The sequence below is a fragment of the Salmo trutta genome, chromosome 18 (genome assembly GCF_901001165.1).
Source record: "Salmo trutta chromosome 18, fSalTru1.1, whole genome shotgun sequence".
In the NCBI taxonomy this organism is placed as follows: Eukaryota; Metazoa; Chordata; class Actinopteri; order Salmoniformes; family Salmonidae; genus Salmo; species Salmo trutta.
In genome coordinates, this window is record NC_042974.1 from 19,424,303 (window position 1) to 19,449,876 (window position 25,574).

General features: G+C 47.8%; 1 protein-coding gene across 6 annotated transcripts in view; it reads left to right on the forward strand.

Annotated features, from left to right (window-relative positions):
• LOC115152952 (inactive rhomboid protein 1-like) overlaps window positions 1-25,574 on the forward strand; it is an 86,048-nt gene that overhangs the window by 52,529 nt on the left and 7,945 nt on the right. For all 6 annotated transcript variants that reach the window (XM_029697895.1, XM_029697900.1, XM_029697896.1 and 3 more), the window contains exons 5-7: window positions 20,753-20,972; window positions 21,447-21,653; window positions 25,334-25,453. In XM_029697895.1, coding sequence (XP_029553755.1) covers window positions 20,753-20,972; window positions 21,447-21,653; window positions 25,334-25,453 — 547 coding nt within the window. The remainder of the gene's footprint in view (window positions 1-20,752; window positions 20,973-21,446; window positions 21,654-25,333; window positions 25,454-25,574) is intronic.

Genomic DNA, 25,574 nt, shown 5'->3' on the forward strand with positions numbered 1-25,574 from the left:
TCCTGACTAGTCTCCCAGTCTCTGCCACTGAAAAACATCCCTACAGCATGATGCTGCCACCACCATGCTTCACCGTAGGGATGGTTCCAGGTTTCCTCCAGACTTGACGCTTGGCATTCAGGCCAAAGAGTTCAATCTTGGTTTCATCAGACCAGAGAATCTTGTTTCTCATTGTTATGTACGCCTCTTGGTGGAGGGAACGCAACACCCCGCTACATCTCAACTCTCCGTGGAGTGAAAAAAAGTATGTGATCGTAGGTGCAGGGAAGGTAGAAACCGTCGGCCTTGCAGAAGGACTACTCGGTGCATTGTCTTCTACCTCAATATTCTCAAAAATGGAACTAGACAAATCCACCACATCTCCCAGCATGCGAGATTGTGCCCTCGTTAACACACAAGCAGTAAAAACATGGGGAAATGCTTGAACCAATTTATCATCTGCAGTTTTGATTTCTGGGTTGTCTACTACTTCTAACACAGGAGTCACGTTACCACCAGCGATACCGTTCCTTAGTAGCAATGTGACTCCTTTTACTCCTTCCATTACACCAACATGGAAACGTCCTGATACCAAGTCTTACACTAAGTGGACCCAGTGTAATGGTACAGGTACTGTTTTTGTCTCTATCCCCTGTAATATGACATGCGAGCCACAATACGTGTCAGGAGACCAGGGTAAAGCATCAGTAACCATTACTGACTGCGCCGCCCCGGTGTCTCGTAAGATTCATATAGGCTTTTGATCAGCTTGTTCTCCAGTTAAGGAAACACAACTGGTAGAGATAAACGGATCATAGTCAGGACCCGGTTTCCCAAATGCTGAATCAATAAGTCGATCCAACGGATGAGCCACAAACAACTAAACTCTCACTTTTTAATTTAGGGGATGGTTATAGGGACTGTTTCGGTTTATTTTTCAAAACCGGGCAGTCCACAATCACGTGACCCTTTTGGTGACAGTAAAAACATTCACGGATGTGAATGTGCGAAGGCTTAGGGTCGTCGGAGGACAAAAATGACCCGAACGCAGCACTGACGACGTAATCTTTCGGCCTTCAAAACGAGGCGCACCAAAGACAGTCTTGTGTGTCAAAGCGTACTCATCTGCCAACACTGCTGCCTGGGCCAATGTCGCCACTTTCTGTTCATTTAAATGAACTCCAATTCTATCAGGGAGCTTGCTTTTAAAATCCTCCAACAGCATCAACTCCCGAATATCAGCAAAGGTGTTAGCTTTGCTGGCTGAACACCAGCGATTAAATAGAGACCATTTGTCCCTAGCAAACTCAACAAAAGTACGGTGAGAGCGTTTTTTGTGGTTCCTGAAGCGCTGCCTATAAGCTCATAAGCCCGCAACATGGTTGTTTTAACTATATCGTACTGTAAACTGTCTTCCAGGGAGAGAGCAGCGACTACTTCCTGGGCTTTCCCAGACAATTTACATTGCAACGGGAGCGGCTAAATCTTGAGTGGCCAATGCAGCACAGCGGCCACACGCTCAAACGCAGAGAAATAGGAATCAACTTCCGACTCTCGGAATGGAGGGACTAAAGCTATATTTTTACTCACTTCGAAGTGGGCTTGATGATGGGCAGGTTGTGGAGTCGCACTGGAGCCAGCGTCTAGCTCCAGTTGTCGGTTCCTCACCTCCTTGTCGGCTTCTATTTCCATTTTCCTCATTTCTAAATCAAACTCCAGCTGTCTAACTCACTCTTTATCTTTTAGCTCCATATCCAAATGGGCCAGCCTCACCTTTAGCCTAGCAGTCCCGTCTGAACCACCTGGAGCAGAAGATAAAGGGTTGAATCGGGGCAATGTAAAGGGGGTACGAGCAAACCCTTCCTCCGCGCCGTCCTCCGACTTGGCATCGGAAGGTCTACACATCTCCTCTCCTGAAGCCTCCCTCTGCTCAACTTTCAACGAGAACATTTTTTCCCCATTAAACCCTCTTTGACTAGCACCAAAAGCTCAGCCTTTAGGGCTTTCTCAGGGTTGAAGAGTCCATAATGGTCAGCTATGGCGCAAAGGTCTACTTTACACAACCACACCAACCGATCAACAGAGGGCGCTTCAATAAAATTGGAGACGGCTGAGGCAGCCTATTGAACACACGTAAACTAAGTAAGTCACCCAAACTCACAACCTTACCACCACGCCTCAATCACCAATCACAGAGAGCTCAGAGCAGCGGGGTCCTGTGGATTTAATGATCCCGGATGACCACCTGTTATGTTACGTACGACTCTTGGAGGAGGGAACGCAGCACACCGCTACATCTCAACTCCCTGTGGAGTGAAAAAAAGTATGTGATCGTAGGTGCGGGGAAGGACGACAGAGGCAGAGAAAAATACCGTTTACGGGGAATTTATTCCTCCTTAACACGGTAAAGTGGGGAAAAGGGGCTGGATGGAACCAAAGCAAAGAAGTAAAAATTAAAGAGTCCCCTCTCCTACCTTACCTGTACTTACCTAACCTTTAGCACCACCTGGAGCGCTAACCAAAATACAGGTGGTCCGCACAGGTCTTACCTAGTGTGCATAGACAGATTAAATACTACGGGTTATGTTTGCCCGCAGGCCTCTTGCCAAAACACTCCCAACAAATGAAACAGAATAATTTACCAATAATTTAAGTGAAAAATTTCAATAACCAAAAACACTAAGTCCTATTGTCATACACATACCTCGGAAGGAGCGGCTACAAAATAATATCCACAAAACTTTTACTGACCGCCACAACAATCAACACAGGACATAAAAATAAGCTCTCTTCTGACAAAGGAACACTGGCTTTTATCAAGCTGGAGAAGGTGTTGGTAATTGCCGAGACAGCTGGATCCCCTGACGAGAGGGAGGGGTCAGAGATCCAATCTGCGATTGGGCCGACCAATCAGCTGCTTAGAATCCAGGAAGCAATTTCCTGAAATACACACACATACAAACCCACAACAACACAGAAACTGGAGAACGTAACACTCATGGTCTGAGAGTCTTTAGGTGCCTTTTGGCAAACTCCAAGCGGGCTGTCATGTGCCTTTTACTGAGGAGTGGCTTCCGTCTGGCCACTCTACCATCTCCACAGAGGAACTCTAGAGCTCTGTTAGAGTGACCATCTGGTTCTTGGTCACCTCCCTGACAAAGGCCCTTCTCCCCCGATTGCTCAGTTTGGCCGGGCGGCCAGCACTAGGAAGAGTCTTGGTGGTTCCAATCTTCTTCTATTTAAGAATGATGGAGGCCACTGTGTTCTTGGGGCCCTTCAATGCTGCAGAAATGTTTTGGTACCCTTCCCCAGATCTGTGCCTCGACACAATCCTGTCTCGGAGCTCTACGGACAATTCCTTCGACCTCATGGCTTGGTTTTTGCTCTGACATGCACTGTCAACTGTGGGACCTTATATAGACATGTGTGTGCCTTTCCAAATCATGTCCAATCAATTGAATTTACGATAGTTGGACTCCAATCAAGTTGTAGAAACATCTCAAGGATGATCAATGGAAACAGTATGCACCTGAGCTCAATTTCGATTCTCATAGCAAAGGGTCTGAATGCTTATGTAAATAAGGCATTTCTTTTTTTTATTATTACTACATGTGCAACATTTTCTAAAAACCTGTTCTCACTTTGTCATTATGGGGTATTGTGTGTAGATTGATGAGGGGAAAAAAATATTTTATCAATTTTAGAAAAGGCTGTCATGTAACAAAATGTGGAAAAAGTCACTGTAATGACAAGCCAAGGGGACACTGTAATGACAAGCCAAGGGGACACTGTAATGACAAGCCAAGGGGACACTGTAATGACAAGCCAAGGGGACACTGTAATGACAAGCCAATGGGACACTGTAATGACAAGCCAAGGGGACACTGTAATGACAAGCCAAGGGGACACTGTAATGACAAGCCAAGGGGACACTGTAATGACAAGCCAAGGGGACACTGTAATGACAAGCCAAGGGGACACTGTAATGACAAGCCAAGGGGACACTGTAATGACAAGCCAATGGGACACTGTAATGACAAGCCAAGGGGACACTGTAATGACAAGCCAAGGGGACACTGTAATGACAAGCCAAGGGGACACTGTAATGACAAGCCAAGGGGACACTGTAATGACAAGCCAAGGGGACACTGTAATGACAAGCCAAAGGGACACTGTAATGACAAGCCAAGGGGACACTATAATGACAAGCCAAGGCCTGTAAGAGGCTGATAGGAATGTCAGCTAACTTTCTATTGACACACAGCCATTGTCACACCTATGTTGCTATATTCATAGACATGATGATACTGTATGTGACTGACTGAGTTTGAACCCCTGGGTTATCAGTGGGCCACAATACTGTGCAAGCCTGCTGAGCTAAAGCCTAGGCATTAGCTTGAGAACACAGCCCAGACACAACACATAGAATACCTTACTTAACCTTTTCAGGCACAATGTTCAGGACTTTGCAACCTTGTGTGTGTTCTCTTTCTCTCAATTCAATTCAATTTCAATTTAAGGGCTTTATTGGCATGGGGAACATATGTTTACATATGTCTACTAGCTAGATTTGTCCTGTTTGTTGTGGCTCCCTCCTCTGCCTGACATGTACAACCTCCCTCGTTTCTTCATGTCCTTCTAATCTCTCTTCCTGAGAAGTGCTGGTATGTTAGTGGGAGTATTGGCCTGTTTACATTTACACACACTCCCCAAACAGAGGGAGAGGGGGAGAGGGAGGGAGAGAGAGGGAGAGAAATACATTACATTACTTTATAAGGACTGAATACTAAATTAAGGCTGCCAAGCTTGATACAACAATTAGCACTGACGTGTCAAGTGAGAGGTGTCAAAGCCCTTTAGCCCAACAATGTCAGGAGAGTTGCACAGTCTACTCCAACCAAATGGAGACGCCTTAGAAGCTGCCTCCCGCTGTTCAGAGGTAATTAAATACAGAACCCTGTGTATGTAGAGAATGATAAGACACAAAAAGATCACAAAATGAATCTCCTTATGGAAAACCAAGAGACACTTTTTGCTGACTATTATAAAAATGGGAACATCAGCAACCTCATCTTCCACACAGACCATCCCCTGGCATAGTGCTATATTATCCAGACCATCCCCTGGCATGGCACAGTGCTATATTAACCAGACCATCTCCTGACATGGCACAGTGCTATATTAACCAGACCATCCCCTGGCATGGCACAGTGCTATATTAACCAGACCATCTCCTGACATGGCACAGTGCTATATTAACCAGACCATCCCCTGGCATGGCACAGTGCTATATTAACACAGACCATCCCCTGGCATGGCATAGTGCTATATTAACCAGACCATCCCCTGGCACAGTGCTATATTATCCAGACCATCCCCTGGCATGGCACAGTGCTATATTAACCAGACCATCCCCTGGCACAGTGCTATATTATCCAGACCATCCCCTGGCATGGCACAGTGCTATATTAACCAGACCATCCCCTGGCATGGCACAGTGCTATATTAACACAGACCATCCCCTGGCATGGCATAGTGCTATATTAACCAGACCATCCCCTGGCACAGTGCTATATTATCCAGACCATCCCCTGGCATGGCACAGTGCTATATTAACCAGACCATCCCCTGGCATGGCACAGTGCTATATTAACACAGACCATCCCCTGGCACAGTGCTATATTAACACAGACCATCCCCTGGCACAGTGCTATATTAACACAGACCATCCCCTGGCACAGTGCTATATTAACACAGACCATCCCCTGGCATGGCACAGTGCTATATTAACCAGACCATCCCCTGGCATGGCACAGTGCTAAATTAACCAAACCATCCCCTGGCATGGTACAGTGCTATATTAACCAGACCATCCCCTGGCATGGCACAGTGCTATATTAACCAGACCATCCCCTGGCATGGCACAGTGCTATATTAACCAGACCATCCCCTGGCACAGTGCTATATTAACCAGACCATCCCCTGGCATGGCACAGTGCTATATTAACCAGACCATCCCCTGGCATGGCACAGTGCTATATTAACCAGACCATCCCCTGGCATGGCACAGTGCTATATTAACCAGACCATCCCCTGGCATGGCACAGTGCTATATTAACCAGACCATCCCGTGGCACAGTGCTATATTAACCAGACCATCCCCTGGCACAGTGCTATATTAACCAGACCATCCCCTGGCATGGCACAGTGCTATATTAACCAGACCATCCCCTGGCATGGCACAGTGCTATATTAACCAGACCATCCCCTGGCATGGCACAGTGCTATATTAACCAGACCATCCCCTGGCATGGCACAGTGCTATATTAACCAGACCATCCCCTGGCATGGCACAGTGCTATATTAACCAGACCATCCCCTGGCACAGTGCTATATTAACCAGACCATCCCCTGGCACAGTGCTATATTAACCAGACCATCCCCTGGCACAGTGCTATATTAACCAGACCCTCCCCTGGCATGGTACAGTGCTATATTAACCAGACCATCCCCTGGCATGGCACAGTGCTATATTAACCAGACCATCCCCTGGCATGGCACAGTGCTATATTAACCAGACCATCCCCTGGCATAGTGCTATATTAACCAGACCATCCCCTGGCATGGCACAGTGCTATATTAACCAGACCCTCCCCTGGCATGGCACAGTGCTATATTAACCAGACCATCCCCTGGCATGGCACAGTGCTATATTAACCAGACCATCCCCTGGCACAGTGCTATATTAACCAGACCATCCCCTGGCATGGCACAGTGCTATATTAACCAGACCATCCCCTGGCATGGCACAGTGCTATATTAACCAGACCATCCCCTGGCATGGCACAGTGCTATATTAACCAGACCATCCCCTGGCACAGTGCTTTATTAACCATACCATCCCCTGGCATGGCACAGTGCTATATTAACCAGACCATCCCCTGGCATGGCACAGTGCTATATTAAGCAGACCATCCCCTGGCATGGCAAGTGCTATATTAACCAGACCATCCCCTGGCATGGCACAGTGCTATATTAACCAGACCATCCCCTGGCATGGCACAGTGCTATATTAACCAGACCATCTCCTGACATGGCATAGTGCTATATTAACCAGACCATCCCCTGGCATGGCACAGTGCTATATTAACCAGACCATCCCCTGGCATGGCACAGTGCTATATTAACCAGACCATCCCCTGGCACAGTGCTTTATTAACCAGACCATCCCCTGGCATGGCACAGTGCTATATTAACCAGACCATCCCCTGGCATGGCACAGTGCTATATTAACCAGACCATCCCCTGGCATGACACAGTGCTATATTAACCAGACCATCCCCTGGCATGGCACTGCTATATTAACCAGACCATCCCCTGGCATGGCACAGTGCTATATTAACCAGACCATCCCCTGGCATGGCACAGTGCTATATTAACCAGACCATCCCCTGGCATGGCACAGTCCTATATTAACCAGACCATCCCCTGGCATGGCACAGTGCTATATTAACCAGACCATCCCCTGGCATGGCACAGTGCTATATTAACCAGACCATCCCCTGGCATGGCACAGTGCTATATTAACCAGACCATCCCCTGGCACAGTGCTATATTAACCAGACCATCCCCTGGCATGGCACAGTGCTATATTAACCAGACCATCCCCTGGCACAGTGCTATATTAACCAGACCATCCCCTGGCATGGCACAGTGCTATATTAACCAGACCATCCCCTGGCATGGCACCCCTTAAGAGGGGGGAGGTGTTAACGAGGGGTGGAAACTCAGGATACTAGACAACGAGGACTCTGAGTCAGCTAATATAAATCTCTAGAAGTCTGGAACAGTAATGGTACAGGGCAACCCCAAACAGTTTCAGCTGGACTTTCACCTAATCAAATCATTATCCCAGCAGGAGAAGCTCTCCCTTGAGAATTATACCCCCACCCCGAGCAGGTCAGACTAGACCTCTTCATTATATAACCCCACAGACGAGCACCCCCAGCGGAAAGTCAACCTCCCAGCACAGGGTACTACTCCCTCATTGAAATGAAGGATACATTTACCTAGCTGGAGGTAAGGCAGGTGGAGCTGGAAAAGCAGGTGATTACACTCCAGTCAGCACAGACCCAGACAACAGTCCAGCACAACAACACTCCCTTAACCAGACCCAGAGAGCTGGAGACGGAGAGAGACATATCTGCACTCTGGACTGGTGATACAACTTCAACAGGAGAAAAAGCAGGAGTAGGAGAAGAACAGAGCACTAGAGGAGAGGATCAGACTTCTGGAGGAGAGGGTGAGGGGGATGGAGGAGAGGATCAGACTGCTGAAGGAGAGGGTGAGGGGGATGGCGTGTGACAGAGAACAACCCACTAGAGAGGTGGCCACCCCCACAGAACAGCCCACCTCAGCTCCCGACAAAAGTCTCGACACCACAGCAGAATAGTCCACACCAGACCCTGACCATGTCTACACCACAACAGAACAGTCCACACCAGACCCTGACCCCGTCTACATCACAGCAGAACAGTCCCCAGACCCTGACCACGTCTACATCACAGCAGAACAGTCCCCAGACCCTGACCACGTCTACATCACAGCAGAACAGTCCACACCAGACCCTGACCACGTCTACATCACAGCAGAACAGCCCTCAGACCCTGACCACGTCTGCATCACAGCAGAACAGTCCACACCAGACCCTGACCACGTCTACATCACAGCAGAACAGTCCACAGACCCTGACCACGTCTACACCACAACAGAATAGTCCACAGACCCTGACCACGTCTACATCACAGCAGAACAGTCCACAGACCCTGACCACGTCTACATCACAGCAGAACAGTCCACACCAGACCCTGACCACGTCTACATCACAGCAGAACAGTCCCCAGACCCTGACCACGTCTACATCACAGCAGAACAGTCCCCAGACCCTGACCACGTCTACATCACAGCAGAACAGTCCTCAGACCCTGACCACGTCTACATCACAGCAGAACAGTCCCCAGACCCTGACCACGTCTACACCACAGGAGAACAGTCCTCAGACCCTGACCACGTCTACATCACAGCAGAACAGTCCCCAGACCCTGACCACGTCTACACCACAGCAGAACAGTCCACAGACCCTGACCACGTCTACACCACAACAGAACAGTCCACTCCAGACCCTGACCACGTCTACACCACAGCAGAACAGTCCTCAGACCCTGACCACGTCTACATCACAGCAGAACAGTCCCCAGACCCTGACCACGTCTACATCACAGCAGAACAGTCCGCAGACCCTGACCACGTCTACACCACAGCAGAACAGTCCACCTCAGACCCTGACCACGTCTACACCACAGCAGAACAGTCCTCAGACCCTGACCACGTCTACATCACAGCAGAACAGTCCACAGACCCTGACCACATCTACATCACAGCAGAACAGTCCACACCAGACCCTGACCATGTCTACATCACAGCAGAACAGTCCACCTCAGACCCTGACCACGTCTACACCACAGCAGAACAGTCCACAGACCCTGACCACGTCTACATCACAGCAGAACAGTCCACCTCAGACCCTGACCACGTCCACACCACAGCAGAACAGTCCCCAGACCCTGACCACGTCTACGTCACAGCAGAACAGTCCACTCCAGACCCTGGCCATGTCTACACAACAGCAGAACAGTCCCCAGACCCTGACCACGTCTACATCACAGCAGAACAGTCCACTCCAGACCCTGACCACGTCTACACCACAGCAGAACAGTCCACACCAGACCCTGACCACGTCTACATCACAGCAGAACAGTCCCCAGACCCTGACCACGTCTACATCACAGCAGAACAGTCCTCAGACCCTGACCACGTCTACATCACAGCAGAACAGTCCACACCAGACCCTGACCACGTCTACATCACAGCAGAACAGTCAACACCAGACCCTGACCACGTCTACATCACAGCAGAACAGTCCACTCCAGACCCTGACCATGTCTACACCACAACAGAACAGTCCCCAGACCCTGACTACGTCTACACAACAGCAGAAAAGTCCCCAGACCTTGACCACGTCTACACCACAGCAGAACAGTCCACACCAGACCCTGACCACGTCTACACCACAGCAGAACAGTCCTCAGACCCTGACCACGTCAGTGGTTGGCTTTGAGGGGACTCCTATGGTAGGTACACCTATAGGTCAACTCTTAGCAGTAGTACTGTAGACTACTTTATCACTGACCTCAACCCAGAGTCTCCCAAGCGTTCACAGTCAGCCAACTGACACTCCTATCAGACCACAGCAAAATCACAGTCTACTTCAACTGAGCAATCCTCAATCATGAGGCATCAAAGCTAAAGGAACTGAGTAATATCAAGAAATGCTATAGATGGAAGGAATTTAGTTTGGAAACTTACCAAAAAACAATTAGGTAACAAATGCAATCCATTCTAGACAACCAACTTCCTGGACAAAATGTTCCACTGTAATAGTGAAGGTGTAAATTTGGCAGTAGAAAATGTTAAGCGTATATTTGACCTCTCAGCTTCCCTATTTAATTTAAACATTTCAAACAGAAAAAAATTAACAACAATGAAAAATGGTTTGATGAAGAATGCAAAAATCTAAGAACGAAATTGAGAAACTGTCACGTCCTGGCCAGTATATAAGGTTAATTGTTTTGTAGTTTGGTCAGGGCGTGACAGAGGGTATTTGTTTTATGTGGTTCAGGGTGGTGTGTTTGATTAAGGGTGTTTGATTTAGTATTTCCGGGGTTTTGGTTTATAGTCTGTTTATGTATTTCTATGTCTAGTCTGGTGAGTGTGTTTCTATGTTGGTTAATTGGGATTGGGACTCTCAGTTGAAGGCAGGTGTTGTCTATCTGCCTTTGATTGAGAGTCTCATATATAAGGGTGTGTTTGTGATTTGTGGGTGATTGTTCTGTGTAAAGCACTATGCTTTGACAGACTGTTAGTTGTTCGTTTTCGTATTTTGTTATTTTTGTATGTTCATTTTTGTAGTGAATAAAAATCAAGATGAGCATTCACGAACCTGCTGCGTATTGGTCCACATTTTCCGATGACGATTTCGTTATATCGTCAGAGGACGAAGACAACCGTGACAGAATCACCCACCACCAAAGGACCAAGCAGCAGAGGAAGGAGCAGACGGCATTCGAGTTGGACTGGCGGGAGAAGTGGACTTGGGAGGAAGTTCTGGACGGGGCCGGACCTTGGCATCAGGCTGGGGAGTATCGCCGCCCGCAGTGGGAAATAGAAGCAGCCAAGGCAGAGAGGCGGTGGTACGAGGCCAGAGACGCGCTGAGGGAGAAGCACGAGAGGCACCCCCAAGACATTTTTTGGGGGGGGTACACGGGTAGTTTGGCTAGGCGAGGGAAGAGCCGGAAGCCAGCTACCCGTGGTTATATGGAGGAGCGTATGAGGTGGGGAGCGCCATGTTTCGCTGAGAAGCGCAATATCTCACCCATACGCACGCACAGTCCGGTGCGAGTTATTCCAGCCCCTCGCAGGTGCCGTGCTAGAGCGGGCATCCAGCCTGGTAGGAGGATGCCTGCGCAGCGCATCTGGTCGCCGGTACGCCTCCGAGGACCAGGCTACCCAACTCCCGCTCTACGCACGGCTACCATCAAGCCCCTGCACAGCCCAGTCTGCCCTGTACGAGCACTCCGCTCGTGCAGGGCTACAAGTTCCATCGAGCCAAGGCGGGTTGTGCAGGAGGTAAGATCTAGACCGGCTGTGCGCCTCCATAGCCCTGGGTTTCCAGCTCCTGTCTCTCGTGCGGACCCGGAAGTGCGTCCACCCAGTCCGACTCGTCCTGTTCCCGCTCCCCGCACTAAACGGCAAGTGCGTAAACCCAGCCTCGTCAGTCAACAGTCGTCGGAGCTACCCGTCAGTCAACAGTCGTCGGAGCTGCCCGTCAGTCAGCAGTCGTCGGAGCTGCCCGTCAGTCAACAGTCGTCGGAGCTGCCCGTCAGTCAACAGTCGTCGGAGCTGCCCGTCAGTCAACAGTCGTCGGAGCTGCCCGTCAGTCAACAGTCGTCGGAGCTGCCCGTCAGTCAACAGTCGCCGCAGTGGTCAGACTGCGCTGAACTGCCGGAGTGGTCAAACTGCGCTGAACTGCCGGAGTGGCCAGACTGCGCTGAACTGCCGGAGTGGCCAGACTGCGCTGAACTGCCGGAGTGGCCAGACTGCGCTGAACTGCCGGAGTGGCCAGACTGCGCTGAACTGCCGGAGTGGCCAGACTGCGCTGAACTGCCGGAGTGGCCAGACTGCCCTGACCTGCCGGAGTGGCCAGACTGCCCTGACCTGCCGGAGTGGCCAGACTGCCCTGACCTGCCGGAGTGGCCAGACTGCCCTGACCTGCCGGAGTGGCCAGACTGCCCAGACTGCCCCGAGCCACCAGACTGCCCCGAGCCACCAGACTGCCCCGAACTGCCAGACTGCCCAGACTGCCTGGAACGGCCAGAACCTGAGCCGCCTCCAATATAGGTGGGTTGGGGAGGGGGGGTGTAGCACAGTGCCGTCGTTGACGGCAGCCACCCTCCCTTCCCTCCCTTTAGTAAGGGGCAATTTTTATTTTGGGTATTGTTTGGGGGTATTTTTTTAAATTTTTTTTAAGGTGCTTCTGGGGTAGCACCTTTAAGGGGGGGGGGTACTGTCACGTCCTGGCCAGTATATAAGGTTAATTGTTTTGTAGTTTGGTCAGGGCGTGACAGAGGGTATTTGTTTTATGTGGTTCAGGGTGGTGTGTTTGATTAAGGGTGTTTGATTTAGTATTTCCGGGGTTTTGGATTATAGTCTGTTTATGTATTTCTATGTCTAGTCTGGTGAGTGTGTTTCTATGTTGGTTAATTGGGATTGGGACTCTCAGTTGAAGGCAGGTGTTGTCTATCTGCCTTTGATTGAGAGTCTCATATATAAGGGTGTGTTTGTGATTTGTGGGTGATTGTTCTGTGTAAAGCACTATGCTTTGACAGACTGTTAGTTGTTCGTTTTCGTATTTTGTTACTTTTGTATGTTCATTTTTGTAGTGAATAAAAATCAAGATGAGCATTCACGAACCTGCTGCGTATTGGTCCACATTTTCCGATGACGATTTCGTTATATCGTCAGAGGACGAAGACAACCGTGACAGAAACCTGTCCAACCAAAAACATAGAGACCCAGAAAACCTGAGTCTGCGGCTTCGCTATGGTGAATCACTAAAACAATACAGAAATACACTACGGAAAAAGAAGGAACAGCACGTCAGAAATCAGCTCAATGTAATTGAAGAATCCATAGACTAACCACTTCTGGGAAAATTGGAAAACACTAAACAAACAACAACACAAATATGTATCTATCCAAAATGGAGATGTATGGGTAAATCACTTCTCCAAACCTTTTGGCTCTATAACAAAGAACAAACAGAAAAAACATATACATGATCAAATTAAACTATTAAAGACTACCAGAACCCACTGGATTCTCCAATTACATTGAATGAACTACAGGACAAAATAAAAACCCTCCAACCCAAAAAGGCCTGTAGTGTTGATGGTATACTCAATGAAATGATAACATATACAGACAACAAATGCCAATTGGCTATACTTTAACTCTTCAACATCATCCCTAGCTCTGGCATCTTCCCCAATATCTGGAACCAAGGACTGATCACCCCAATCCACAAAAGTGGAGACAAATATGACCCCAATAACTACCGTGGGATATGTGTCAACAGCAACCTTGGGAAAATCCTCTGCATTATCATTAACAGCAAATTCCATCTAGACACCATTGCCCTAGAGCACACAAAAAACTATACATACCTCGGCCTAAGCATCAGCGCCACAGGTAACTTCCACAAAGCTGTGAACGATCTGAGAGACAAGGCAAGAAGGGCCTTCTATGCCATCAAAAGGAAAATAAAATTCGACATACCAATTAGGATCTGGCTAAAAATACTTGAATCAGTTATAGAACCCATTGCTCTTTATGGTTGTGAGGTCTGGGATCTGCTCACCAAGCAAGAATTCACAAAATGGGATAAACACTAAATAATGCATGCGGAGTAAAATTAGGCCGATACCCGCGAATTATCAAAATCCAGAAAAGAGCCATTAAATTCTACAACCACCTAAAAGGAAGCGGTTCCCAAACCTTCCATTACAAAGTCATCACCTAAAGAGAGATTAACCTGGAGAAGAGTCCCCTAAGCAAGCTGGTCCTGGGGCTCTGTTCACAAACACAAACACACCCCAGAGAGCCCCAGGACAGCAACACAATTAGACCCAACCAAATCATGAGAAATCAAAAAGATAATTACTTGACACATTGGAAAGAATTAACAAAAAAACCTGAGCACTAGAATGATACTTGGCCCTAAACAGAGAGTACACAGTGGCAGAATACCTGACCACTGTGACTGACCCAAACTTAAGGAAAGCTTTGACTATGTACAGACTCAAAAGGCAACCAGTGAAGAACAAACACCATTGTAAATACAACCCATATTTATGTTTATTTATTTTCCCTTTTGTACTTTAACCATTTGCAGATCGTTACAGCACCGTAAATACGTATACATAATATTACATTTGTAATGTCTTTATTATTTTGGAACGTCTGTGAGTGTAATGTTTACTGTTCATTTTTATTGTTTATTTCACTTTTGTATAGTATCTACTTCACTTGCTTTTGCAATGTTATGTTTCCCATGCCAACAAAGCCCATTGAATTGAATTGAGAGAGAGAGAGAGAGAGAGAGAGAGGTCAAGGAAGGAAAAGAGGGAGAGATTGAGAAAGAGGGAGAGGCTTGTAAAAGTATTTTAGGGAGGTGGGAACAGCAATTCATAGACAGTAGATCTGTTGTCCATTCCCACTGAGGATCAGACAGCTGAAGAGAGAAAATCCATGGAGATACAGGTGGGAAGATGGAGATACAGGTGGGAAGATGGAGATACAGGTGGGAAGATGGAGATACAGGTGGGAAGATGGAGATACAGGTGGGAAGATGGAGATACAGGTGGGAAGATGGAGATACAGGTGGGAAGATGGAGATACAGGTGGGAAGATGGAGATACAGGTGGGAAGATGGAGATACAGGTGGGAAGATGGAGATACAGGTGGGAAGATGGAGATACAGGTGGGAAGATGGAGATACAGGTGGGGTACTTTAGTCTGTTGGAATGGGGGAGGGTGCTGGACATGTAAGACAGTGTGGGACTGGGTAGAGGAATAGGTGGGAAACAGAAGGGATGGAAGGAGTCGGGAAGAGGAAAGAAGTGAGAGAGAGGGAGGGTGGGTGGGAGAGACAGAGGTTGAGGGAGGGGAGATTAGAGGAGAGAGATCACTGAAAGTATTTTACAAAAGAGCCATTTATCTTTTTATTTGTCTTAGCTGAGGGATGCTTGTTTTTACAATGTTAGGTTCTGTAAAGTGACCAAAATGTAATAGAACAAGGGAAATAGCAGTGATAGCGCTGATCAGTGTGATGTAAATAAGGATGTTAAACCGTCACTAAATGTCTCTGCCAAAGCTACGCATTTGCCTCTGGTAGTGCAATAATAGCAGTAGTTTCTGTCTCTAATGGCTATAGCTGTTGATTTGGATGGTCTCTACTGGCTATAGCTGTTGATATGGATGGTCTCTACTGGCTATAGCTGTTGATTTGGATGGTCTCTACTGGCTATAGCTGTTGATTTGGATGGTCTCTACTGGCTATAGCTGTTGATTTGGATGGTCTCTACTGGCTATAGCTGTTGATTTGGATGGTCTCTACTGGCTATAGCTGTTGATTTGGATGGTCTTTACTGGCTATAGCTGTTGATTTGGATGGTCTCTACTGGCTATAGCTGTTGATTTGGATGGTCTCTACTGACTATAGCTGTTGATTTGGATGGTCTCTACTGGCTATAGCTGTTGATTTGGATGGTCTCTACTGACTATAGCTGTTGATTTGGATGGTCTCTACTGACTATAGCTGTTGATTTGGATGGTCTCTACTGGCTATAGCTGTTGATTTGGATGGCCTCTACTGACTATAGCTGTTGATTTGGATGGTCTCTACTGGCTATAGCTGTTGATTTGGATGGTCTCTACTGGCTATAGCTGTTGATTTGGATGGTCTCATCTGGCTATAGCTGTTGATTTGGATGGTCTCTACTGGCTATAGCTGTTGATTTGGATGGTCTCATCTGGATATAGCTGTTGATTTGGATGGTCTTTACTGGCTATAGCTGTTGATTTGGATGGTCTCATCTGGATATAGCTGTTGATTTGGATGGTCTCATCTGGATATAGCTGTTGATTTGGATGGTCTCTACTGGCTGTAGCTGTTGATATGGATGGTCTCATCTGGCTATAGCTGTTGATTTGGATGGTCTCTACTGGCTATAGCTGTTGATTTGGATGGTCTCTACTGGCTATAGCTGTTGATATGGATAGTCTCTACTGGCTATAGCTGTTGATTTGGATGGTCTCTACTGGCTATAGCTGTTGATATGGATGGTCTCTACTGGCTATAGCTGTTGATATGGATGGTCTCTACTGGCTATAGCTGTTGATTTGGATGGTCTCTACTGGCTATAGCTGTTGATTTGGATGGTCTCTACTGGCTATAGCTGTTGATTTGGATGGTCTCTACTGGCTATAGCTGTTGATTTGGATGGTCTCTACTGGCTATAGCTGTTGATTTGGATGGTCTTTACTGGCTATAGCTGTTGATTTGGATGGTCTCTACTGGCTATAGCTGTTGATTTGGATGGTCTCTACTGACTATAGCTGTTGATTTGGATGGTCTCTACTGGCTATAGCTGTTGATTTGGATGGTCTCTACTGACTATAGCTGTTGATTTGGATGGTCTCTACTGACTATAGCTGTTGATTTGGATGGTCTCTACTGGCTATAGCTGTTGATTTGGATGGTCTCTACTGGCTATAGCTGTTGATTTGGATGGCCTTTACTGACTATAGCTGTTGATTTGGATGGTCTCTACTGGCTATAGCTGTTGATTTGGATGGTCTCTACTGGCTATAGCTGTTGATTTGGATGGTCTCATCTGGCTATAGCTGTTGATTTGGATGGTCTCTACTGGCTATAGCTGTTGATTTGGATGGTCTCATCTGGATATAGCTGTTGATTTGGATGGTCTTTACTGGCTATAGCTGTTGATTTGGATGGTCTCATCTGGATATAGCTGTTGATTTGGATGGTCTCATCTGGATATAGCTGTTGATTTGGATGGTCTCTACTGGCTGTAGCTGTTGATATAGATGGTCTCATCTGGCTATAGCTGTTGATTTGGATGGTCTCTACTGGCTATAGCTGTTGATATGGATGGTCTTTACTGGCTATAGCTGTTGATTTGGATGGTCTCTACTGGCCTTAGCTGTTGATTTGGATGGTCTCTACTGGCTATAGCTGTTGATATGGATGGTCTTTACTGGCTATAGCTGTTGATTTGGATGGTCTCTAACTGGCTATAGCTGTTGATTTGGATGGTCTCTACTGGCTATAGCTGTTGATATGGATAGTTTCTACTGGCTATAGCTGTTAATTTGGATGGTCTCTACTGGCTATAGCTGGTGATTTGGAGGGTCTCTACTGGCTATAGCTGTTGATATGGATAGTCTCTACTGGCTATAGCTGTTAATTTGGATGGTCTCTACTGGCTATAGCTGTTGATTTGGATGGTCTCTACTGGCTATAGCTGTTAATTTGGATGGTCTCATCTGGCTATAGCTGTTGATTTGGATGGTCTCTACTGGCTATAGCTGTTGATTTGGATGGTCTCTACTGGCTATAGCTGTTGATTTGGATGGTCTCTACTGGCTATAGTTGTTGATTTGGATGGCCTCTACTGACTATAGCTGTTGATTTGGATGGTCTCTACTGGCTACAGCTGTTGATTTGGATGGCCTCTACTGGCTATAGCTGTTGATATGGATGGTCTCTAACTGGCTATAGCTGTTGATTTGGATGGTCTCTACTGGCTATAGCTGTTGATATGGATAGTCTCTACTGGCTATAGCTGTTGATATGGATGGTCTCTAATGGCTATAGCTGTTGATTTGGATGGTCTCTACTGGCTATAGCTGTTGATATGGATAGTCTCTACTGGCTATAGCTGTTGATTTGGATGGTCTCTACTGGCTATAGCTGTTGATTTGGATGGTGTCTACTGGCTATAGCTGTTGATTTGGATGGCCTCTACTTGCTATAGCTGTTGATATGGATGGTCTCTAACTGGCTATAGCTGTTGATTTGGATGGTCTCTACTGGCTATAGCTGTTGATATGGATGGTCTCTACTGGCTATAGCTGTTGATTTGGATGGTCTCTACTGGCTATAGCTGTTGATATGGATGGTCTCTACTGGCTATAGCTGTTGATTTGGATGGTCTCTACTGGCTATAGCTGTTGATTTGGATGGTCTCTACTGGCTATAGCTGTTGATTTGGATGGTCTCTACTGGCTATAGCTGTTGATTTGGATGGTCTCATCTGAGTATTGCTGTTGATTTGGATGGTCTTTACTGGCTATAGCTGTTGATTTGGATGGTCTCTAACTGGCTATAGCTGTTGATTTGGATGGTCTCTACTGGCTATAGCTGTTGATATGGATGGTCTCTACTGGCTATAGCTGTTGATTTGGATGGTCTCTACTGGCTATAGCTGTTGATATGGATGGTCTCTACTGGCTATAGCTGTTGATTTGGATGGTCTCTACTGGCTATAGCTGTTGATTTGGATGGTCTCTACTGGCTATAGCTGTTGATTTGGATGGTCTCTACTGGCTATAGCTGTTGATTTGGATGGTCTCATCTGAGTATTGCTGTTGATTTGGATGGTCTTTACTGGCTATAGCTGTTGATTTGGATGGTCTCTACTGGCTATAGCTGTTGATTTGGATGGTCTCTACTGGCTATAGCTGTTGATATGGATAGTTTCTACTGGCTATAGCTGTTAATTTGGATGGTCTCTACTGGCTATAGCTGGTGATTTGGAGGGTCTTTACTGGCTATAGCTGTTGATATGGATAGTCTCTACTGGCTATAGCTGTTAATTTGGATGGTCTCTACTGGCTATAGCTGTTGATTTGGATGGTCTCTACTGGCTATAGCTGTTAATTTGGATGGTCTCATCTGGCTATAGCTGTTGATTTGGATGGTCTCTACTGGCTATAGCTGTTGATTTGGATGGTCTCTACTGACTATAGCTGTTGATTTGGATGGTCTCTACTGGCTATAGCTGTTGATTTGGATGGTCTCTACTGGCTATAGCTGTTGATTTGGATGGTCTCTACTGGCTATAGTTGTTGATTTGGATGGCCTCTACTGACTATAGCTGTTGATTTGGATGGTCTCTACTGGCTATAGCTGTTGATTTGGATGGCCTCTACTGGCTATAGCTGTTGATATGGATGGTCTCTAACTGGCTATAGCTGTTGATTTGGATGGTCTCTACTGGCTATAGCTGTTGATTTGGATGGCCTCTACTGGCTATAGCTGTTGATTTGGATGGTCTCTACTGGCTATAGCTGTTGATTTGGATTGTCTCTACTGAATACTGACTTGTACCACTGGTGATCTGGCTGCTCAAACACACACAGGCAAACGTGCGCACACACACACACACACACACACACACACACACACACACACACACACACTAGGTTTGTAGCCTAATGAGTCATGGTGTTTATTTTCCTAGAAACAACCTTTCTGCAGAGGGTATGAGTCTTCCCAGAACCTTATCTCACACAGTCTGTTTCAGTGAAGATGGATGTGTCACTCTGTTTTCTTCTTCTGTGGTGTTTATAATAATCCTGCTACCCTGAGAGCCTCTCTCTGTGAATCACCACCACTCAATCTACCCCCCCCCCCCCCAACCCTCCTAAACCCTCCCAACCCAAACTTGTGACCACTCTTAAAACATTCCTGCCTCCCGGGAGGACAAGAATCAGTGTGGCACTTCCCCCCCCCTCTCTCCCCTGGCGGTGCACAGCCTTAAAAGGCTTCCCCAGCTGGCTGGTTTCTCACTAATGATGGAGACTGTGTTATTACTGAGTATCTGCTACTCCCCAACCCACATCCTGCTTCTTCACAGAACACTTTTCCTATCCACTCTGAGACGCTCTTACAAACCCAGAGGTCCACCAGGGGGCTGGCTGTCTGCCCAGGACTAACAGAGAACATCAGCTCATTCACTATGCACTAAAATAAGAATGAGGGCTTTTACTGTTTGTCACTGGGTTTTATGAGTGTGTGAACGTGGGCATGTGTATCCATTAGGTTTTTAATGTGTGTCTGAGCATGGTTTTGTGTGAGTGGCATGTCAAGGCACATATTTGTCAACTGCAGTTGACTTCCTGTCTGTGTGAGTAGAACTGATGTAATCCAGCTGTACTCTGTCATTGTTTGACTGAGTGGTGATGCACAACACTACTGCTCTGGCCCGGTCAGTCCCTCCAAATGTCTCAGGCTTTACACTGGGTTAGGGTTTGAAATTGTGGGGCTGGGGAGTGGGGGAACACACCCTCACATCGTTCCGTACACAAATAAACTACAAACCCACTGCCGTGCCTGGGTTGCTAGTGTAATCTGTGTCTGTCTTGTCTGTACACTCTCTGCAAAGACGAGCCCACACTCAACCCAAATACTGTCTCTTTTAACTCAATTTAAACTGTTACTACCAACTATCACTAACCATCCCTGAACGGAGATTCACCTTGCTCTAACCTAGAAACTATGTCCCCTCAGGGGTACGGCAGCCTGGTTCGGGGTCAGTAAGGAAAACGACAGCACCCAGCGATGGCGGAGGAAGAGGCTGCAGCACTGCAACCTGCGCTACGGCCGTCTCAAGGCCCAGGTGATGAGGGAGATGGAGCTTTCCAGCCAGGACAACCTGTCTCTGACCAGCACTGAGACCCCACCACCCCTCTACCTCCCCCCACACCACCACCCCTATGGCATGCAGAGGGTAGGGCAGCGCCACCCACAGACAGACTGGCTTTCTTCCTCTTTTCTTCTCTTTCTCTTACTGTTTAGGATGTTCGGAGCTTGCCGTACATCTCTGCATGTGTAATGTGTGGTGTTGTGATGTGTAGTGTTTCTTTACCAATATCAATCCTATCCCTCCCTTTGGAACAATGACATTATTCAATACAATTCAATATAGATATCAGAATGTATATTTTGTTTATTTCAGGTGATATTCTTCCTATGTGATGCGTATTAATACATGGAGTAATGCAACTATTATAGGTCCATCACTATGGTAACCTGGGTATTGATATGACTGTGAACTTGACCTGTCATGTAGCAACTTAGCATGTGAGTTCACCACTAAATAACATCATATAATATACTTGTCTCAGTGCTGTTTACTACAGTATCGGACATTACAGTGTCTGCCTCTGTCTTTGTGTGTGTGTGTGTGTGCGTGTGTGTGTAGATTGTGGACCCCCTGGCGCGGGGCCGTGCATTTCGCCTGGTGGAGGAGGTAGATGGTTACAGCGTACCGCAGACTCCCATCACCCCTGGTGCCACCTCTCTCTGCTCCTTCTCCAGCTCGCGCTCCGCACTCAACAGGTTACCACGGAGACGCAAACGAGAGTCTGTCGCTGTCATGAGCTTCAAGGCCACCGCCGCCCTGGTCAAGGTGTGTGTCGCACAGACAGTGTGTCAGAGGCAAGGATCAGAGTGTGTGTGTGTGTGTGTGTGTGTGTGTGTGTGTGTGTGTGTGTGTGTGTGTGTGTGTGTGTGTGTGTGTGTGCAGGGAACAGATGCGTTCTTGTGTTCCCTGCATGATTCTTACTATTGATGAATCATCCCTGATACTCCAGCAGATACAGTATAAGACTTCCAGACACTGCTTTGATCTAACTAAATCACCACTGGGACATGTCTGTCAGATATGACCCTGGTCACTGAACACTGCTTTAACACCACTGGGTGATGCTGTCTGTCGGATATAACCCTGGTCACTGAACACTGCTTTAACACCGCTGGGTGATGCTGTCTGTCGGATATGACCCTGGTCACTGAACACTGCTTTAACACCTCTGGGTGATGCTGTCTGTCAGATATGACCCTGGTCACTGAACACTGCTTTAACACCACTGGGTGATGCTGTCTGTCGGATATGACCCTGGTCACTGAACACTGCTTTAACACCAATGGGTGATGCTGTCTGTCAGATATGACCCTGGTCACTGAACACTGCTTTAACACCACTGGGTGATGCTGTCTGTCGGATATAACCCTGGTCACTGAACACTGCTTTAACACCACTGGGTGATGCTGTCTGTCGGATATGACCCTGGTCACTGAACACTGCTTTAACACCACTGGGTGATGCTGTCTGTCGGATATGACCCTGGTCACTGAACACTGCTTTAACACCACTGGGTGATGCTGTCTGTCGGATATGACCCTGGTCACTGAACACTACTTTAACACCAATGGGTCATGCTGTCTGTCAGATATGACCCTGGTCACTGAACATTGCTTTAACACCACTGGGTGATGCTGTCTGTCAGATATGACCCTGGTCACTGAACACTGCTTTAACACCACTGGGTGATGCTGTCTGTCAGATATGACCCTGGTCACTGAACACTGCTTTAACACCACTGGGTGATGCTGTCTGTCAGATATGACCCTGGTCACTGAACACTGCTTTAACACCACTGGGTGATGCTGTCTGTCGAATATGACCCTGGTCACTGAACACTGCTTTAACACCAATGGGTGATGCTGTCTGTCAGATATGACCCTGGTCACTGAACACTACTTTAACACCACTGGGTGATGCTGTCTGTCAGATATGACCCTGGTCACTGAACACTGCTTTAACACCACTGGGTGATGCTGTCTGTCGGATATGACCCTGGTCACTGAACACTGCTTTAACACCAATGGGTGATGCTGTCTGTCAGCTATGACCCTGGTCACTGAACACTGCTTTAACACCACTGGGTGATGCTGTCTGTCAGATATGACCCTGGTCGCTGAACACTGCTTTAACACCACTGGGTGATGCTGTCTGTCAGATATGACCCTGAACACTGCTTTAACACCACTGGGTGATGCTGTCTGTCAGATATGACCCTGGTCACTGAACACTGCTTTAACACCAATGGGTGATGCTGTATGTCAGATATGACCCTGGTCACTGAACACTGCTTTAACACCACTGGCAGGGTGGTGGGGTGGACAGATAGATAGATCTCCACGTCCTGTGGTGTCAGGCAGGGTGGTGGGGAGTACAGATAGATAGATCTCCACGTCCTGTGGTGTCAGGCAGGGTGGTGGGGGGTACAGATAGATAGATCTCCACGTCCTGTGGTGTCATGCAGGGTGGTGGGGGGTACAGATAGATCTCTCTCCATGTCCTGTGGTGTCAGGCAGGGTGGTGGGGGGTACAGATAGATCTCTCTCCATGTCCTGTGGTGTCAGGCAGGGTGGTGGGGGGTACAGATAGATCTCTCTCCATGTCCTGTGGTGTCAGGCAGGGTGCTGAGGGGTACAGATAGATAGATCTCCATGTCCTGTGGTGTCAGGTAGGGTGGTGGGGGTACAGATAGATAGATCTCCTTGTCCTGTGGTGTCAGGCAGGGTGGTGGGAGGTACAGATAGATCTCTCTCCATGTCCTGTGGTGTCAGGCAGGGGGGTGGGGGGTACAGATAGATCTCTCTCCATGTCCTGTGGTGTCAGGCAGGGTGGTGGGGGGTACAGATAGATCTCTCTCCATGTCCTGTGGTGTCAGGCAGGGTGGTGGGGTGTACAGATAGATCTCCATGTCCTGTGGTGTCAGGCAGGGTGGTGGGGGGTACAGATAGATATCTCTCCATGTCCTGTGGTGTCAGGCAGGGTGGTGGGGGGTACAGATAGATCTTTCTCCATGTCCTGTGGTGTCAGGCAGGGTGGTGGGGGGTACAGATAAATCTCTCTCCATGTCCTGTGGTGTCAGGCAGGGTGGTGGGGGGTACAGATGGATAGATCTCCATGTCCTGTGGTGTCAGGCAGGGTGGTGGGGGGTACAGATTGATCTCTCTCCATGTCCTGTGGTGTCAGGCAGGGTGGTGGGGGGTACAGATGGATAGATCTCCATGTCCTGTGGTGTCAGGCAGGGTGGTGGGGGGTACAGATAGATAGATCACCATGTCCTGTGGTGTCAGGCAGGGTGGTGGGGGGTACAGATAGATCTCTCTCCATGTCCTGTGGTGTCAGGCAGGGTGATGGGGGGTACAGATGGATAGATCTCCATGTCCTGTGGTGTCAGGCAGGGTGGTGGGGGGTACAGATAGATAGATCACCATGTCCTGTGGTGTCAGGCAGGGTGGTGGGGGGTACAGATAGATCTCTCTCCATGTCCTGTGGTGTCAGGCAGGGTGGTGGGGGGTACAGATGGATAGATCTCCATGTCCTGTGGTGTCAGGCAGGGTGGTGGGGGGTACAGATTGATCTCTCTCCATGTCCTGTGGTGTCAGGCAGGGTGGTGGGGGGTACAGATGGATAGATCTCCATGTCCTGTGGTGTCAGGCAGGGTGGTGGGGGGTACAGATAGATAGATCACCATGTCCTGTGGTGTCAGGCAGGGTGGTGGGGGGTACAGATAGATCTCCATGTCCTGTGGTGTCAGGCAGGGTGGTGGGGGGTACAGATAGATCTCTCTCCATGTCCTGTGGTGTCAGGCAGGGTGGTGGGGGGTACAGATAGATAGATCTCCATGTCCTGTGGTGTCAGGCAGGGTGGTGGGGGGTACAGATGGATAGATCACCATGGCATTAGATAGATGACTAGATAGATGAGAAAATGTTTACATCCCAAATGGCACCCTATTCCCTATATAGTGCGCTACTTTTGAACTGGGCCCTGGTCCATGTCCCTAACCCCATTAACAGATAGCAGTAGGATAACACTGCTGTCAGTCCTGTCCTCCAGTCAGAAGGCTCAGCTGTGTGTCTGGTCTGTTATCCAGTAGAGTGTTGTGTATTCTGGAACTGGAACATTAAATGATACAGGGCTAATCCCGCCTCCTGAGGTCAAAGCATTATAATCATCATGGCCACTATTCACAGCTGGTTGTCAGAAGCCAGAGAGGACAATCATTTTTGTTGTTTTGTCTGGGGACACTGTCTACCCTTTGTTTACTTGGTATGTCCTTGATTTTGGGTTGGGGTCAATTCCATTAAATGTAATTTACTTCCTACTGACGGAATTTAAATGGAATTGACCCGTCATGGTCTTCCTGTCACACACAACAGTAATGTATTATCATGCAATAAATGTAAAACAGAGGGTATAACATTGACAGTGATGATGGTGTGTGTCAGGGCCGTACGGTTTGGGAGAGAGACCAGCGGTGTCGCAGGCGGAGTTTCATGCCAGTGAGTTTCCTGGAGGACGACACAGTGGACTTCCCTGATGAGCTGGACACCTCCTTCTTTGCTAGGGTTAGTAACACACACACACACACCTGTCCTATCACACATTCACGCACAGATACCACACACACTCACACAGTTTCTCCTGTCCCTCTTCACATCTTTTCCTCCTCCTCCTTCTTCTCCTCTC